Raw genomic sequence first — 15,327 nt, 5'->3', positions numbered from 1 at the left:
GCCACAGGCAATAGCACCATACAACCCTGTCCACAAATATCTCCTTGTGCCTTCTTCAGATCCCTTATGGTTTGCCTTACTCTTGGCTCTCCAGGTGTATCGACTACCCGTGCAGGACTGCCACAAATATTCGGACTGTGAGAAGTGTACTCAAGCGAGGGATCCATACTGCGGCTGGTGTGTGAGAGAGGGCAGGTGAGTGCTGCCGGTGTTTTCTCAGGGACAGGCAGTGGAATAGCTTGATTTGGTTTGGGAAAATATATACTTTGCTGCTGGTACTGAAAATCAGTATACAACTCCTAACACTCTCTGAACTGTACAGTCAAATGTTCTTCCAGAAATTAAAAGAGTACTCCCTATTTAAAATTCGGAAAATTTCTATTTTAAGTACAGCAGGAAAGTGTAAAAAAGAGCCTGACAAAACCCACCTGCTCATGTCTGAAATAAAATATAGCCCAAGTCCTGTTTTGAAATAAACATCATCTATCAAGAAATGTAGCTACATTGCACCCTCACCTGACTGTAGGTGAGCAGGAAGTGGCATTTGGCTAATTATCTGCAGAGGTTAACTGAATTAATATTCGAACACATGTAAACTAGGACAGCACTGGACATCTCTGGAATATCTCTTTTTTGCACTCTTCATTGATTGGAGTGGCAAGGGGGAAGAGTGGTCCTGCAGCTCTGTCTTTGACTACTAAGTTAATTAACCCTTTGGCTTGAGTGGTTGGGAATTCATAATGCTAAGTACTTGCTGTTGGAACAAAGGGGCTATTTAATTATAGTATGCAGATGCATTTCAGGCTTCTAGCTTCCTATCTGAAAATGTGAGCTATCACATTAAGTTACCTATCAGACTGATGTATAGCATAATATAGAGCACTGCAGAAAAACTTATGTAGTGCATGCAGGTTTATGTAATATGCTGTAACTTGTCCCACCTGGGCTTCAGTTGCTGTGGATGAAACCTGGGGATTTGGAATATACACCTCAGACTCCTCCTGGGCTGCTGGGAGTTGAAGGCTGTGTGATACATCGTACAAAAGACAATTTTCCCTAGATTTCCCTTCAGGTTTCTGATATGACCACTGACCTCAATATCTCAAAATATTAATGGTCTCAGAACAGGCAAACATGAATTTTTTGCATTTGCTAGTGGTTTTTTTTCCAATGGAAAAAAATGCACTGAATTTCTTGTGTTTTTCTTATCTGCACCAAATTTTGCATAATGAATACACTTAATTATGTGGTTAGGGATATGTTATATGTCTATGGACTCTGTATGTAAATGTTATCTTTAAGGATAGGGTTGTGTCAAGGTTTAAGGAACAAAACCAGGACAGGTTGTTAAAGCCTCTGATGAGTTAATAGTCTTCTGCTACAGCAGCCAGAGATCCTACAGTATTTTCTCCTAAACATTGCACAGAATGGAAAGAATCCGGATGAGTCTGTCCCCACACACACTTCAGCAAGCTTTTGTAGCCACATACACAGCTTCTGCACTGCAGCATCTCTTCTTTTCTTCTTGCACATGAGCTGGGAAAATCTCTCAGTATTTTTGGTGAGGCTGCACAGCCACCGTTATCTTCCTGTGATGGTAATGGTGGCCTGGCATGGAGGGGTTTTAAATAGTGTCAGGAGTTTATTAAAACATTCACTACAAAGTTAGCAGTGTGCCCTCAGCAATGCTTCTCTATTGCATTTTACTCTTATGAGTGGGGTGGCTGATTACTGGTAACACATAGGTGTCTGCCACTTGCCCTGCAGAAAAGCCAAGGTGGGCACACTCACTCAGGACTTTGTTATATGTTATGATGAAGATTAATCAGCCTAGTTTCAGATGATCAGGCAATGGCTCCATTACCTGATGGCTCTTGTGCTAAATAGTACTCCTTCTGTATGGATTTGGGTTGTCTAATCCAGGGTGTTGTCCAAAATAATATAGATACATTTCCCCACTTGCTTTTGACATCTCAAACCATCGATACTTATTTCACTGCTTATTCTACTAAAAATTCTCTAATAGCAACCTGAGTAGTCAATGTTAAAGCAAATTCCTTGTCATCTCGTATTGTAATTTCAAGCTCTAATCCTGAAATTGTGTAGTTCAGAGAAAGCAGAGCCCAGCTATAATATTGCTTTGCTTTGGTTTTTGTTCCTGTTTTGTCAGGTGCACAAAGAAGGCAGACTGTGGAACAGCTGATAAAGAGAACCACTGGCTGTGGAGTCCAAGTGGCACGTGCATGACTGTCATTAGTGCAGACCCTCTAAACATGAGTCGCAGAGCCCCTGCTAAGGTATGACAAGAAAATGCTTTCCCTATATCAGGAGCATCAAATTCATCTTCACCGGGGCCGCATCAGCCTCGTGGTTGCCTTCAAAGTGTGGAATGTAATTTTAGGCCTGTATCAATGTAGGAGCAGTTACATTTATACAGTCCTAAAATGACATTTGGCCCTTTGAAGGCAACCACGAGGCTGATGTGGCCCCTGATGAAAATGAGTTTGACATCCCTGCCTTACATATTCTTAAAGCACATTGATGTCACTACCAGGAAGATGAATATCTCCATTTCTTTATGCACAGTGAACACTAGGATAGAACAGTGTTTCGAGTCTCTCATTGTCTGGCATTTCTCACAGTGCTTTTCTTTGCTTGCTTTTTTTGCATGTTGCAGTTCATGTTTTCCTCTAAGAAATGCTCTTTTTGACCTTCTCTGTAACCAAAAATGATGCACTGGTATGGTTGATAAAGCATTTACACTTAAATTAATATTATAAAAGTGTTGCACAATGTTGTATAACCCATAAAAAGTAATTGATAGGGGAGATTTCATGCTGCCCTTTCAGCTTACTTGAGCATAAACTGAAGTAAGCAGCAAAACCATAAGCTGTTGCTTTCAAATCAGCCATGGATTTGGCTACCCAGCGACGCCTGTCTGGGTACATGGAGAAGGTAAATTCAGCATGCAAAACAACTCTGTGGCAACAAAACTGAGTGTTCAGAGTGTGACCAGGTTGTCATTGCTTGCTCTAACTCTAAATGGAGCATGGCAGGGCAGACTGAGGGCTTCCCAGGCGTGCTCAAGTAAAATCAGCAAAATGGCTTTTAATCCCTCTTAATCAGAAAGAAAGAGACTTTCATTCAAGTCAGTTTAAATCCATTCCTATATGATGTAAACAGCATTGTGTTGAAGGGCATTTCTATGTTAAATGAAAATGTTAGTAGACTGGAGCTAACCTGCTAAAAATCCACACCTTCTTTTAGTACAGGTCTTGTAAATTTGTGTTGACAGGTGTCGGGTGTCTCATATCAGCATCTGAGGCCAAAATACCTAAAAGCCAAAACCAAACCTGACTTCAAATGAGTGTTTACCTGCTGCCTGTAACATCACTAATGCCACTGTCTCCTCATGATTCCTTTATTCACCAAAAAAACATTGCAGCTCATAGCACAGTGGACCGGTTTCAGAGAAAAAGGGATGATTGTCATTTCTACTGGCAATAAAATATAGGAAAAGTTAAACTGTATAAAGAACACACCTGAAGCATTAAATTAAGGACAGCATCCAAAATTTAATTTTTTTTTTTTCCCTTCCTTCCTTGCTAAGTTTTCTGATTTTACTTTACTTTTATTTTCTCACATGTGCTCTGAACTGGTAGTTTCCAGGAGATTATGATCTCACCATCAGTCAGAAATCCTTTTCCAGCAGTAATGATTCTTGCACGTACCTTGAGTCTTGAGGAAACCACTTTTCTATTCAGCTCTTTCAAACTCCAACTTTTCCAGCCCATCAAGCCTTGTTTTCATTATTCACTAGTAACCCCTAAGGTTAATGTAATTTTAATGAAGTTTGTCAGGCTTAAGTGTTAACCACCCTTGTTACTGTAGCTAAACTAGATGCTGAGGACAAGAAGAAAAGGCTTTGGGTGTGTCTGTACAGACATTTTTTTTTCTGATGTAATGCATTGACAGGACAGTAGGTTTTTGTACTAGTCTAATTTAACATAGACCCAGCATGGAAAAAAATGATGGAGGTGTAAGAAGAAAAGATTAGCAGATGGGAAGAAATAAAAATTGAAAAGGAGAACCATCTTCTGTGATATTAGCCAAAATATCACCACTGTCCAAAAAAAAAAAACCAGCAGTTGAAATGCTCTGGCCATACATTTTATTTGGTCTTTGTTTCTTTCAGATATTTTACCCTTTTTATTTCTTTTCCAGGTGGAACTGACTGTAAGTCCGTTGCCAACTTTGACTGAGAGTGACCAGGTTTTTTGTACGTTTGGTGAAACAACCCGTTATGCTCAGTTGAAAGAAGGGGTTATTATCTGTGATCCACCTGATTTAATTCCTCCAACACCGAAAGGTCAAGGTAAAGAAGTACTGCTACCCTCCATGTACAATAAGAAGAAAGAACATAGCCTGCTGCTTCTAATGTGATGCTCTTATATGAGCTGCATGCAAGGTTTTTTACCCTCTTCAGTCCCTTTGCCCAAATAGTCTACTGCTGAACTTTGTCCATTCCAACATTTTTTTAAAAAAACAAGGTTTGCTCAAACTTTCTTCATTGCTGTATTTACAAACTGTAGCATTCCCAGTGTTTCTACAAGGAACCTGAAACAGGAGCTTGGCAGAGACAGACAGGGAGCCAGAGAGGTGCTTCTCTGTGTCCCAAACGAACAAAACTCACCTCACCTAATCTTACCTTAGTGACTCCAAGTTCTGGGGCCAGAAGAGCCACCTATGCACTTCAGATTTGATATTTGTCATCTCTGATGTCTTAGTTTTGCTCTAGTCAGCTGTAGTTCAGTGACTTGTTTTCTGGTCCATGTCACAAGGTTGTCCTTTTCTCTCATAAAGCTTTCTGCCTCTTCTACTCTGTGCCCTCCAGGTTCTGCTGCTTTTCCACTCCTTTCCAGTGGAAAAATATGTGACTGTATAATTAAAGGCTGTATCATTGTTCTGAACTGCTGATTATATGCTTAAGGTCTGTTGCCAACCATAATTCTTGTGCTGTTTCCTAGGTAGTGCTTTATTCATACCTTAAGTTCATACATCTTGATGTGTAAGTACATGGAATAAAACCAGTTGGACAGCACTGTTTATTGTGTATCAAGTTTAAAAAACTAAAAGAAAAAACCCCAAAAATGGTTGCTCTTGCAGCTTGCAGAATCACCCTGAGGATAACCCTTCTATATGTATCACAACAGCCATGAGCTCTCAGACTGGTACTTGGAAGCACTTTTTAAGATAAGTTTAAATTCTCTTCAGGCCAAAAAAGATCAAAATCCAGGTTTAGTTACAGGAAGAGTAATGATGTTAAAATCCCTCTCTCAAGTTTTAACCTAGCTGGGGTGTGTCACGATATCAGATTATGTGAAGTGTTAAAGCAGCACTCTGTTATTTATGGCCAATTCACATTCCCTAAATATTTTGTAAAGCGGACAGGTTGATAAACATGACAGCTTGATGTCTTCCGGCATAAAATATGAGACTAGAACCCTGTCAGGGATGGCATCAGAGTAACCAAGTCACCTGGAAATAATACACCTCTCTGAGTTGGTCGTACAGGGATGCATCTGTAGGATGTTCAGAACTGTTATGAAGATGCTCAGTAGCTTGGCAGACACGTCAGCAGGAGGCAGGCGGTTAGGGACACAGGTGGTGGTACCTGGCACCCTCTGACAAAGTCCTGAGCCATGCACTTGCTGTTAAGAAACCCTATTGAGTCTGGAAAAGTCTAGGTTATTTTAGCTGTGGTTGGTTCCAAAGGGAATAGGACATTTCTAGAAAGAAAGGATGCTTTTTGCTGTCCCGTTGTTAGGAAATCCCCCTGGCATTCCTACTAGTCTGAAATATTCAAGAGGACCCAGTGCAGGCAAAGGTGACTTCCCGCCAGGCAGCTGATGGTCTTTCAAGAACCTGTTCAAGGAAAGCAGAGTTTGAAATTGCTCAATAGTTTGTGAAATAGCTTGTCACAGGGGCTTAATGATTTCTGCGAAAGGTATTTCAAACAGCTCCACTGAGGAAAGCACCAGTTTCTGAAGATAAATTTTCCACTCTTAGTTCAGTAATGATCCAGATGAGAAGTACATTTGTGGAGAAATCATGTACAGCAAACAGAAGATCACAAGGTCCTGTGGTAACCTGGTGTTGCAGGCACTGTTGGGCATTAACCACAAAGCTCACTTGTTTTAATTCACATGAGGATGACAGTTTTAATCCGCAAATGAAGCAAGTGATTTTACTTGCAGACATATTCATGTTTAAGAAAACGTTTTATTTAATATGACTGTTCTTGTGCCAGTTTTCATGTGTTCAATTATCTCCTCATTTAGTTTTCCTTATTCTTCTAGACTCTTTAAAATTCTAGCAGATGATAGCACTGCTGAGAAACACTTTTGTAAAACAAAGCTTTTCTATAATTTTGCTTCTTCCCTTTATCCCATCTCTGCTTTTCTTCTGACAACTATGTACTGAAAAATTTGCAAAGCTTAAAAAGGAAAAGCAGAGCTTACAGACCTGAAGTACAACAGGTCATGAGATCCAGAGTGTCCACAGTAGAGTTAAATATTTGCTTTATGTCCTGTAAAACAATAAAAGTATTATCACTGTATCTTTCAGCTTAAGAACAAGCTAAAGAATTCAACAACCACTTAGATACTTTTTTTCTTTTGTGACAGATCATGTTTCAGTTCCACTTCAGTTAACCTTTGGAAAGAACAAGATATTTTTTGCATCACATACTTACCCTTTTTATGACTGTGAGGAGGCAATGAATCTTTTTGAAAATCAACCGTAAGTATTTCAGCTCCTTAACTTAGGTGTTCAGATCCTGTTGCATTGTGTTTCAGGTAACTGGCAGCTGAGTTACTCAGTCATTTCATCATTAAAGCTTTCAAAGTCTCAAAATTTGCTGGTGCGTAAATCCTTTTTCTTACATTTTAATGGAGTTGAAAAATGGTTGAACGGCTCCAGGTGAGCTAGTAACGTAAACTATGTGGAATGGGAATATTCATGGCACGTATAAATAAAGGCCAGTCCATTGTATTGCCATTGCAGTTGAGCTCCATGGATGTCTGCTTACCTGCTTGTTCCCTCAAACGTGAGGTTGGTGCTTTGGGTTGCAGCGTGTTCAAACAGGATGATCGAAGCTGACTCTGCCCCCACCATCTGCTCTGCTCGAGGTGCTGCTGCCCCAGGGCAGGCACAGCCAACCCAGGCCCCTCTTTGTTCAATCTTATGTATGAAGGTTGATCAAGATCATTTCCAGTGCTCATAGACTTGATCTCAAAGTTTGTGAGGGATGCTGTGGATTTCTAATCCTTGTTCAAATATGTAAGGGAGAAAACAGCTTTTTGGGGTTCTTGAACTGTTCTTACTATGTTTTTTTTTAGCTCAGTATACAGAGGACACTGTAACAGATTGATCTATCCTCCATGAATAAAGATGGAATTTAATTTACTTTTTTTGTCAATGGGGGGGAGAAAGCCTGACAGTTTGTCATGACTATCATGTTATATTTGTAGATGCTATTCCTGTGCAAGCAATAGATGGAATTGCCAGTGGGACTGGAAGAGACATATCTGTGAAGAGTCCTCTCCAGTACAGGATGTGATTAAACAAAATATGGTAATGTTTAAAAATAAAATTATTAGGTTTTTATTAGAACACTTCAATATTTTCTTAGCTCTTTCTCTCATATCAGTTGGTTGCATTAGGGATTTTTAAATTAGTCTAAAGTTAACTGCAAAAGTGTGAGATATTTTTTTAGCGACAGTGCGGGGGTGGGAATTTAAGGGTGTGATTGAGGAGGGGCAGTGAGACTGAATAACTCCTGAAAGGTTATTTTTGTTCCTTTTACTATTTTGCTTCAATGGGAGGAACAAGATTTCAAGGCTGGGAAAGATAATCACCCACAGCTTTGACATATGCTGCAGTCATTTTTAGCATGTCTAATTTGAAAGGGTGTAATCAAATCTGTCACTGTATTTTAAGCTTGAAGTTCTTCAGAACAATAATTCCATTGTCCGAAGGCCATCGGAGCTTGTTGTGATAAGACTTTTTATTTGGAATAACGTAGAAAATATTTCTCTCCCCAGGAAGAAGAATGTCCGCAGTTTCTAAGCCCAAACCCTGAGATAATACCTATGGAGTACCGAACAACAGTGTATTTTGAGGGAAGACATCTAGCTTATTATCAGGTAAGCAGATTAATTCAAAGCTAGCTGTCATTTGAATTCCACTTAAACTGCTGCCACACCCCTGAACTAAAGCATTAGTATTCTTTGGAGATCCTTCTCATAATTGGTTTTGAAGAAGGAAAAGAACTACACCTTAAAGTTTAATATAATATTGGTTACTGTGGTAGAGCCTCTAAATGAGAAGTCATCACAAAGACAGAATCAGAGCTGGATAAAGTAGTATAACTATTTGATGTGTTGGATTTTTTTGAAAAAATATAAGCTGGACCTACTGAAACACCTTGACAATTATTTTTCAACTAATGAAATTAGGGGAGAATTTGGAGTTGTGAATGTTTTATATCTTTTTTTTCTGGTTAAATACTTGCATTGTTTTGGTTCTAGAATTACATCAGTCAGTGTGCTTAATTCAATTTTCACTTTTCAAAAAAATGCACAAAGCATAAGATGTTATTGTTAGTTTGATAAAACTGAAGTTTAAAAACCATTTCTTTAGGTGATAGCTCAAGTATCGGTCCTAGTTTCTGTTGTTTGTTTCTGTGTCATCTTTGTGTATAAGCGAATTGATGATAGATACTCTGGAGATTGCATTGATTGCTTTAACTACCAGCCATCTATCAAAGGAAAGAAGGCTCTTGTTTGTAGAGGATTTTTTTTTCCTTTGCCAAATTGAAGTACGGTATAGCTTACAAAGCCCTTCTATCACCTCCGCTACACAAAGGCAGATAAATCTTGTGGATGGAACGCTTTGCCATAGGCAGCAGCGTTTAGCAGTTTGCCTACAGACTAGACCTAGTATGCATTTATTTAACTTGGAACTGAGAAGTCTTCAGTGGAATTCAAGTCTCTGTAAGAAGTAAGATGAATGCATAAGACCTAGACTGAAAAGATGCTACAGAGCAATGACTGTCAAATGATGTCAGAATATTTTTTCTTAAGTGAGACCTATAAGGGAACATCATCTCTATCGTGGGAGTAGTTATATCCTGGTAGAGAGGTGCATTTTTAAGCCAAATAATAATGCCTTCAGTGCCAGGACTTGAACAGGCACATGCAGTGACTACAGCTGTATGCACCGATGTCGAAGTATCTGTGAAAATAGAGAAATAAGGCACGAAGTAGTTGTAATCATCCAGGCACAGCAATAACTTTGGTTACTGAAAATTCATTTGAGTAAGGGCATAACTTACACTCAGCCTTTGGTAAACATCTCATGGAAGGCAGAGTGGCTCAGGAGAAGCCATAGATGGATATTTTGTAGGGGTTGGCCTGCAGCCCAAATGCAACATGGCATGTGGCTTCTCATGTGGAACAATTTTGCAACAGGATATGCTGAGTATTACGGTGTGTTTGAAGGTAGCAGTCATGCAGCTATGAGCACATGTAAGGTCTTTATTGATTAGGACATTGGTAGATATTAGTTTTCCTCCTATTTTCCTTGCCTAAATTCTTGCTTAGAAAAGGCAAAAAATTATGTTCTGTTGTCACTTTGAACTATAGCTCTTTTATTTTGTTTTAATCTGTGCTTTGCCTAAAAGGACGATGCACAACCTGCCTTATCATGGGTGGCGAAATATACTAGCCAACCTTAAGCATTAAGCATCTCTGTTTCCAGGTGGAGTTTAGCAGTGAAGGTTTGGCCTTAGCCATTAGGAGAGGTGGGTGGCTTCTAAAACTGCTATTGCAGAACTGAGGGTGGAAGAATAAGCTCATACATGTTGCATGCTCTTCTTAACTTGTGAACACTTACAGCACAATGAATAAATCTGCTCGTGAGGTCTTCCACTGGAGGGAAATGGAGTAAAAGAGGAGAAGCTGTTGGCTGTTTTTCTGCCCCTCCTTCCTCTGACAGGCTTTCAGTAGAAAGGAGAAGTAAAGCCAAGCTGTTGTCCTTCTCTTGGGATTAGCTTCATCCAGGACGAGCAGTTGAGAGGAAAGTTTAGTACTGATCAGTCATGTTGCCTGCAGCTTCTGAGAGGCATTCTCCAGCCGAGTCCTTGAAAGACTGACACAGCAGAAGAAACAGATGTACCAGCATCAAGACAACCTTATTAGCCCACCAAAGATTTTCATTAAATGTAATTCCCATTTGGATTTGTCTTTGCCATGTGTGTCTGATGTGTAACTCACTTCCCAGTGTTTGCTGCACGTCTCCTCTTGCACCCAGACTGCTGAATCTGAGCTCTGTGGCCTTCTGCTCGAGAGCCTGGGATAGCAGCTCCTGATTTCAGTCTGCTCCAGGTGGCAGCTGTCACATACACTGAAGGTCCTCTCCCAGCACCTTCTGTTAGGCGTGTGGAAAAGCCTTACGCAGCAGCAGCAGAATTCAAATGCTTTTGAAAAATACATGATATATCAAAATGTAGAGTAAGTGAAGTGAGGCAGCGTTCCTCAGAAAAGAGGTTTGTGACATGCTTTAAAACTTGGAGTAAAACTTAGAGACATTTTCTGTAAATCAAAATGGGCTCTGAAGGTTCCAGAAAAGACTTTTCAGAGCTCAGTCAGTAGCTTATTTTCTATACGAAGCTTCTGAGAAGGTGGAAGAAAAAGGTCTGTTCCCTTCTATAGCATAAAACTTCCCAAGACTGGAGGCAGGCCCTTTACCTGGTTCTCTTCAGCCTCAAGCCTTGGTGTGCTCTTGTGTCCGCTATCCAACCGGCCACAGTCAAGGTGCAGTAGGAAAGGTTTCCAGTGCCCTAATTAGATAAACCTAGTGGCCTGTGAGTTACCAGTGATTCCACCATTGAAGAGGTAGCTACAAATAAATAGGATAAGATCTTCATATATGAGGCTTAGGTGACAGCAGGAGGCAAATTAACTAACCATTGGAGCAGGAAAGAGGAATCAAGAAACCATTCTTTTTCTTGCCATGTACTCCAAGACTCAAACAGTTCTGGACAAAAGTAGGGACTAGTTGTTTACATCCACAGAGGGCATCGAAGTGAAGTTCTCACAAAGTTCAACAAGGTTGTGTGCTAGGTCTAGCACCTGGGTCGGGGCAACCCCCAGTACCAATACAGGCTGAGTAGCCCTGTAGAGAAGAACTTGGGGATACTGTTGGATGAAAAATTAGATATGAGCCAGCAATGCACACTTGCAGCCAGAAAGCCAATTGCATCCTGGGCTGCCTAAAAAGGAGCATGATCAGCAGGTCAAGGTAAGTGATTCTCCCACTCGACTCTGCTCTTGTGAAACCAGTACTGTGTCCAGCTCTGGGGCCCTCAGTACAGGAAGAAGGTTGAAGAAGGTCCAGAGGAGGCCACAAAAATGATCAGAGGGCTGGAGCACCTCTGCTGTGAGGACAGGCTGAGATAGTTGGGGTTGTTCAGCCTGGACAAGAGAAGGCTCCAGGGAAACCTAATATCAGCCTTCCAGTATTTATAGGTGGCTTATAAGAAAGACAAAGAGAGACTTTTTACCAAGGCCTGTGATGACAAGGGAGAACAGTTTTAAACTGAGAGAGCATAGGTTTAGATTAGATGCAAGGAAAACACTTTTTACAATGGATGTAGTGAGACACTGGAACAGGTTGTCCAGGGATGTGACTGCCCCATCATTGGAAGTGTTCAAGGCCAGGCTGGATGGAACTTTGAGCAACCTGGTCTAGTCAAAGTTGTCCCTGCTTATGGCAGGGGTGTGGACAAGATAATCTTTGAAGGTCCCTTCCAACCCAGGGCATTCTATGATTCTAAAAAGGTGAAGGTGGTCTTGTCCCCCAGTGGACTCTGATTTCCTAAGTCTTTACAAACAGTACTGTCTGAAAATGTTCTTGCTACTTATTTCTTTCTCTGGTTCTTCTGGCAAAGCTGTTGTGCACTTGTGCTGTGGGGCAGAGCACGAGAATGACCCAACACAGAAACAGTCATGAGTTGATGTGTTTGGTTTTTAGCCAGCACAGTTCCTCAATTGAACCACAGAACAGCCAAGCTGAGAGTTTTGCCAGTGCAGCGTAAGTTAGTATGTGCTGCAGCCGAAAGGCAGGAATGAACGGATGTAGGAACTAGGGAGAAGAGAGGGGAAAGAAGGTGTCTAAGGAGGCAGGAATACCCAGCTGGTACTGTCATCAAAACCTGTCCTGTGAAACACAGCTGGAGTCATGGTGAGGCAGGAGAAACAAAGCCAGCAAGGTCTGAGAGATGTTCATTCCAGTTTCCCATATAATTCTTGCATTTCTGCTCTGCCCAGCATCTCTACAAAGAAAACATTAAAGGGCAGAACTCACACAGCTCTGTTAATGACACATCTGATGTGTGAAGCCACCCAGTATTCACATCTCAAGGCATTTTCTTATGAAACAACTTTCACACTCTGAAACAGTGTACTAGATATGTTCTTGCTTTGTTGGTACTGCTTGGTGCTTCCACCTTCAGCGAACATTGGAGAGATGCAGCAAAGTAGCAGATTGTGCTGGCTCAGTGTTTCACTAGCTTTGTTTTCAGATGACTTTAACTGGTTACCGTTCTTCACTTAGTCCTATTACTTCCTGTACTGAACAAGGTATTGCTTGGTGATATTTTATTGTGCTTGGTAATGTTATACAAATTCTAAGCTGAACTTTTCTCTTCCATAGGATAAAAAATTTGTGGTTGGAAACAGTCAGTTTGAATTTGAAGCTCCTGTTGATGAATCAGATGAAGGAAAATTTTCATTCATGAGTAAAGAGGTAAATGCAAAAATATGATTCACCTACTAAACATATTCAGTTTTTGTAGACCTGTTCCAGTATCCACATGTGTCCAGAAATACACAGGTAATATTGGTTTCCTTCAGAGAAGAAAGTCACCTCTGATGGAGATTCTTCTTTGGCAGTAGCAGCTTTGGCTCGGAGCTCCTGGGGTCTCCTCTCAAAGCCCTCAGTCTTTCTCTTTGGTTTCTCTAACTATGCAATCCATAAATTCATTGAACTGTCCCTGGAGGAATTCAGGACCATTATTCTTTCATTTTCACTTTTTATGCAATCTGGTGAAACCGCTGAGGAAAAAAAGATGAGAATTGCAGAGCTCTGCCTCTTCACATGCCAGTTCATTATCTTTTGCATTTTATATCTGTAAAAAGGGGAATGGTAACAGTATGTTGTTGTTTGGCTACTTACTAGCTATGCTACTTTCACTCTGGTTTGTTTTACAGAGAAAGGAAATAATATTAAAAAAAGAAATTCAAATTACCAAGCTCAAATTTGGACTCACAAATGTTATGTTGAGTTTAGCCTTTATGTCTTAGAAGCTTACTAACAGAGTAGTTTTGAGAACTAATTGGCATTTATGCAGCATTTGAGCCTAGCACAAGGCATTTGCTGTATAAAGCCATTGTATTTTCCTTTGCTTTTTTTCTTTCCCACCAGTTGTTACTTTCAACTTGAGCAGAAGCTCCTGTCTTGGAGCATGTGAACCTTGTGCTTTGGCTATAACGAGGGGGTTGCACTGCAAAAGATGCAAGAGATTTCCCCTCCATGTGGTGTGAGTCTGCGGTGGCTATAGAAGTAATAGAGCCAGATGGTGTGGGAAGGGAGAGCTCAGCAGGGGCAGCAGCTATACTTACTGAATATGAACAGTACCTGTGCTACTTGCAAACCCATAACCAAATGTAAATTAAATTAATGAAAAGCAGGTATTCAGATATTGCTGTCCCTTGGTACTTGAAAATTCTGATTGTGAAAGATTAGGTTCGTTAAAGCATCTTTCTATAAATGTATTTCACCAGGATGAAAAAAAGACCGTAAGTTTTGGGATATTTTCTAAAACCTTCACAGCTCTGGTTACTGAGAATCATAGAAAATGCATGAAATCAACCTTCCCAGATGAAGGTACAAATATCTCTATTGTGTCATCTTTTCCAGTTCTCCTACAGTGCAAATGAGACCCTACAACTTAACTTATCCATAAGAACGGATAAGGTCAAGATTGACAGCAAACTGATGGGTAAGTATGAAATACAGGATTAAAGGGAGGTTAAATACAGTAAACAGAAAACTATTCCTTTATAATTTGGAGTCATGTGAATGTTACCTTTTTAGGTTTCACTGGTTTGGCCGAAACAACTAAATCTGACAGATCAAAAGTCATTAATACAGAACTCATGAATTAAACATCAGTGTTGTATATATTAAAGGCTGTTTTAAATATCCTGCCATTATTTTCAAGTTTGCTTTTGCTCTGAGGGGCAGTCCTAATGCAAAACTTCACAGTTCAAACTTACTTAAGTAGTTTGATTTTATTTTTTCAGCAGCCATTTCCCCTCCCCAATGAACCTTCCCCCTCCAACAGCAGAACAGGGATCCTTTTCGCTGCTGCTCCTATGGGCTGCACCTGAAATCTCAACTTTCAGCTGTGTCTCAGCTCAGACAGGTTCTGCAGTCTTTACATCTGCTGACAATCAGCAATACACAGAAACATTCAGTGTGCTTTCAGCTTGTTATTCATTTATTTCTACGGCAACAAAAAGTATATTAAGTGTTTTGTAGCACAAAGGCTTGGTCTCTGATATAAATTCCTGTATAAATATAAATTTCTTTGTATCTTTCCACATACAACGATGAAGTAATTATGTCTGTGAGCCTACTGCTGAGGAGATGATGCTCCATCTAAATCAGTGGAGCAGTGTCTTGGAGCTGGGACATACCTTACACTCCTTTGGACTGAAGTTTAAGGCATAATCTTGCAAAAACTGAGGCAACACACTTGTTACGTGTGCGATAAGTTAACATCAGGAAAACTAATTCTGCCCCCAAGTAATTTCCCCTGCAGATTAAATCTTCAGACCGTATTTTTCCATCTGTACAATATTCAAATTTATTCCTTTTCTTATTGGTATCATAGAAGTATGTTTTCAGAAGATTTTCCCTGTGGCTCTGTGTACAAGGTTGAAAGCACTTAAAAGAGGACCTGGCATGAATGTTACAGGGAGGTCATATTACAATCTTACACTGTCTTAATTTCCATTCCAAAGGCTGTGGTGTTTAAAACTGCAGAATTTTGACCAAATACTCCCAACGTCTTTTTTCCTACTCTGGGAAAAACATAGGTGGGGGGAGAAACTAGCTAAATTATTAAAGAAATGGTATCATTCAAATTGAAATATTGAACCCTTGCAAGAGGGGAATTGAAAAATTATCAACAAATGT

At 40.2% G+C, this 15,327-nt stretch overlaps 1 protein-coding gene across 1 annotated transcript in view; it reads left to right on the top strand.

The window, feature by feature from the left end:
- PLXNB2 (plexin B2) overlaps window positions 1–15,327 on the top strand; it is a gene marked incomplete at both ends in the record, with an annotated part of 77,988 nt that overhangs the window by 7,812 nt on the left and 54,849 nt on the right. Inside the window, 8 exons of the mRNA XM_080352641.1 lie at window positions 95–195; window positions 2,171–2,297; window positions 4,225–4,375; window positions 6,687–6,801; window positions 7,533–7,635; window positions 8,106–8,207; window positions 12,778–12,870; window positions 14,044–14,125. Of these exons, the coding sequence (XP_080208767.1) occupies window positions 95–195; window positions 2,171–2,297; window positions 4,225–4,375; window positions 6,687–6,801; window positions 7,533–7,635; window positions 8,106–8,207; window positions 12,778–12,870; window positions 14,044–14,125 (874 nt within the window). The remainder of the gene's footprint in view (window positions 1–94; window positions 196–2,170; window positions 2,298–4,224; window positions 4,376–6,686; window positions 6,802–7,532; window positions 7,636–8,105; window positions 8,208–12,777; window positions 12,871–14,043; window positions 14,126–15,327) is intronic.

Source organism: Nesoenas mayeri (genome assembly GCF_963082525.1).
Source record: "Nesoenas mayeri genome assembly, chromosome: 1".
NCBI lineage: Eukaryota > Metazoa > Chordata > Aves > Columbiformes > Columbidae > Nesoenas > Nesoenas mayeri.
This window is presented reverse-complemented; position numbering and strand designations above follow the sequence as displayed.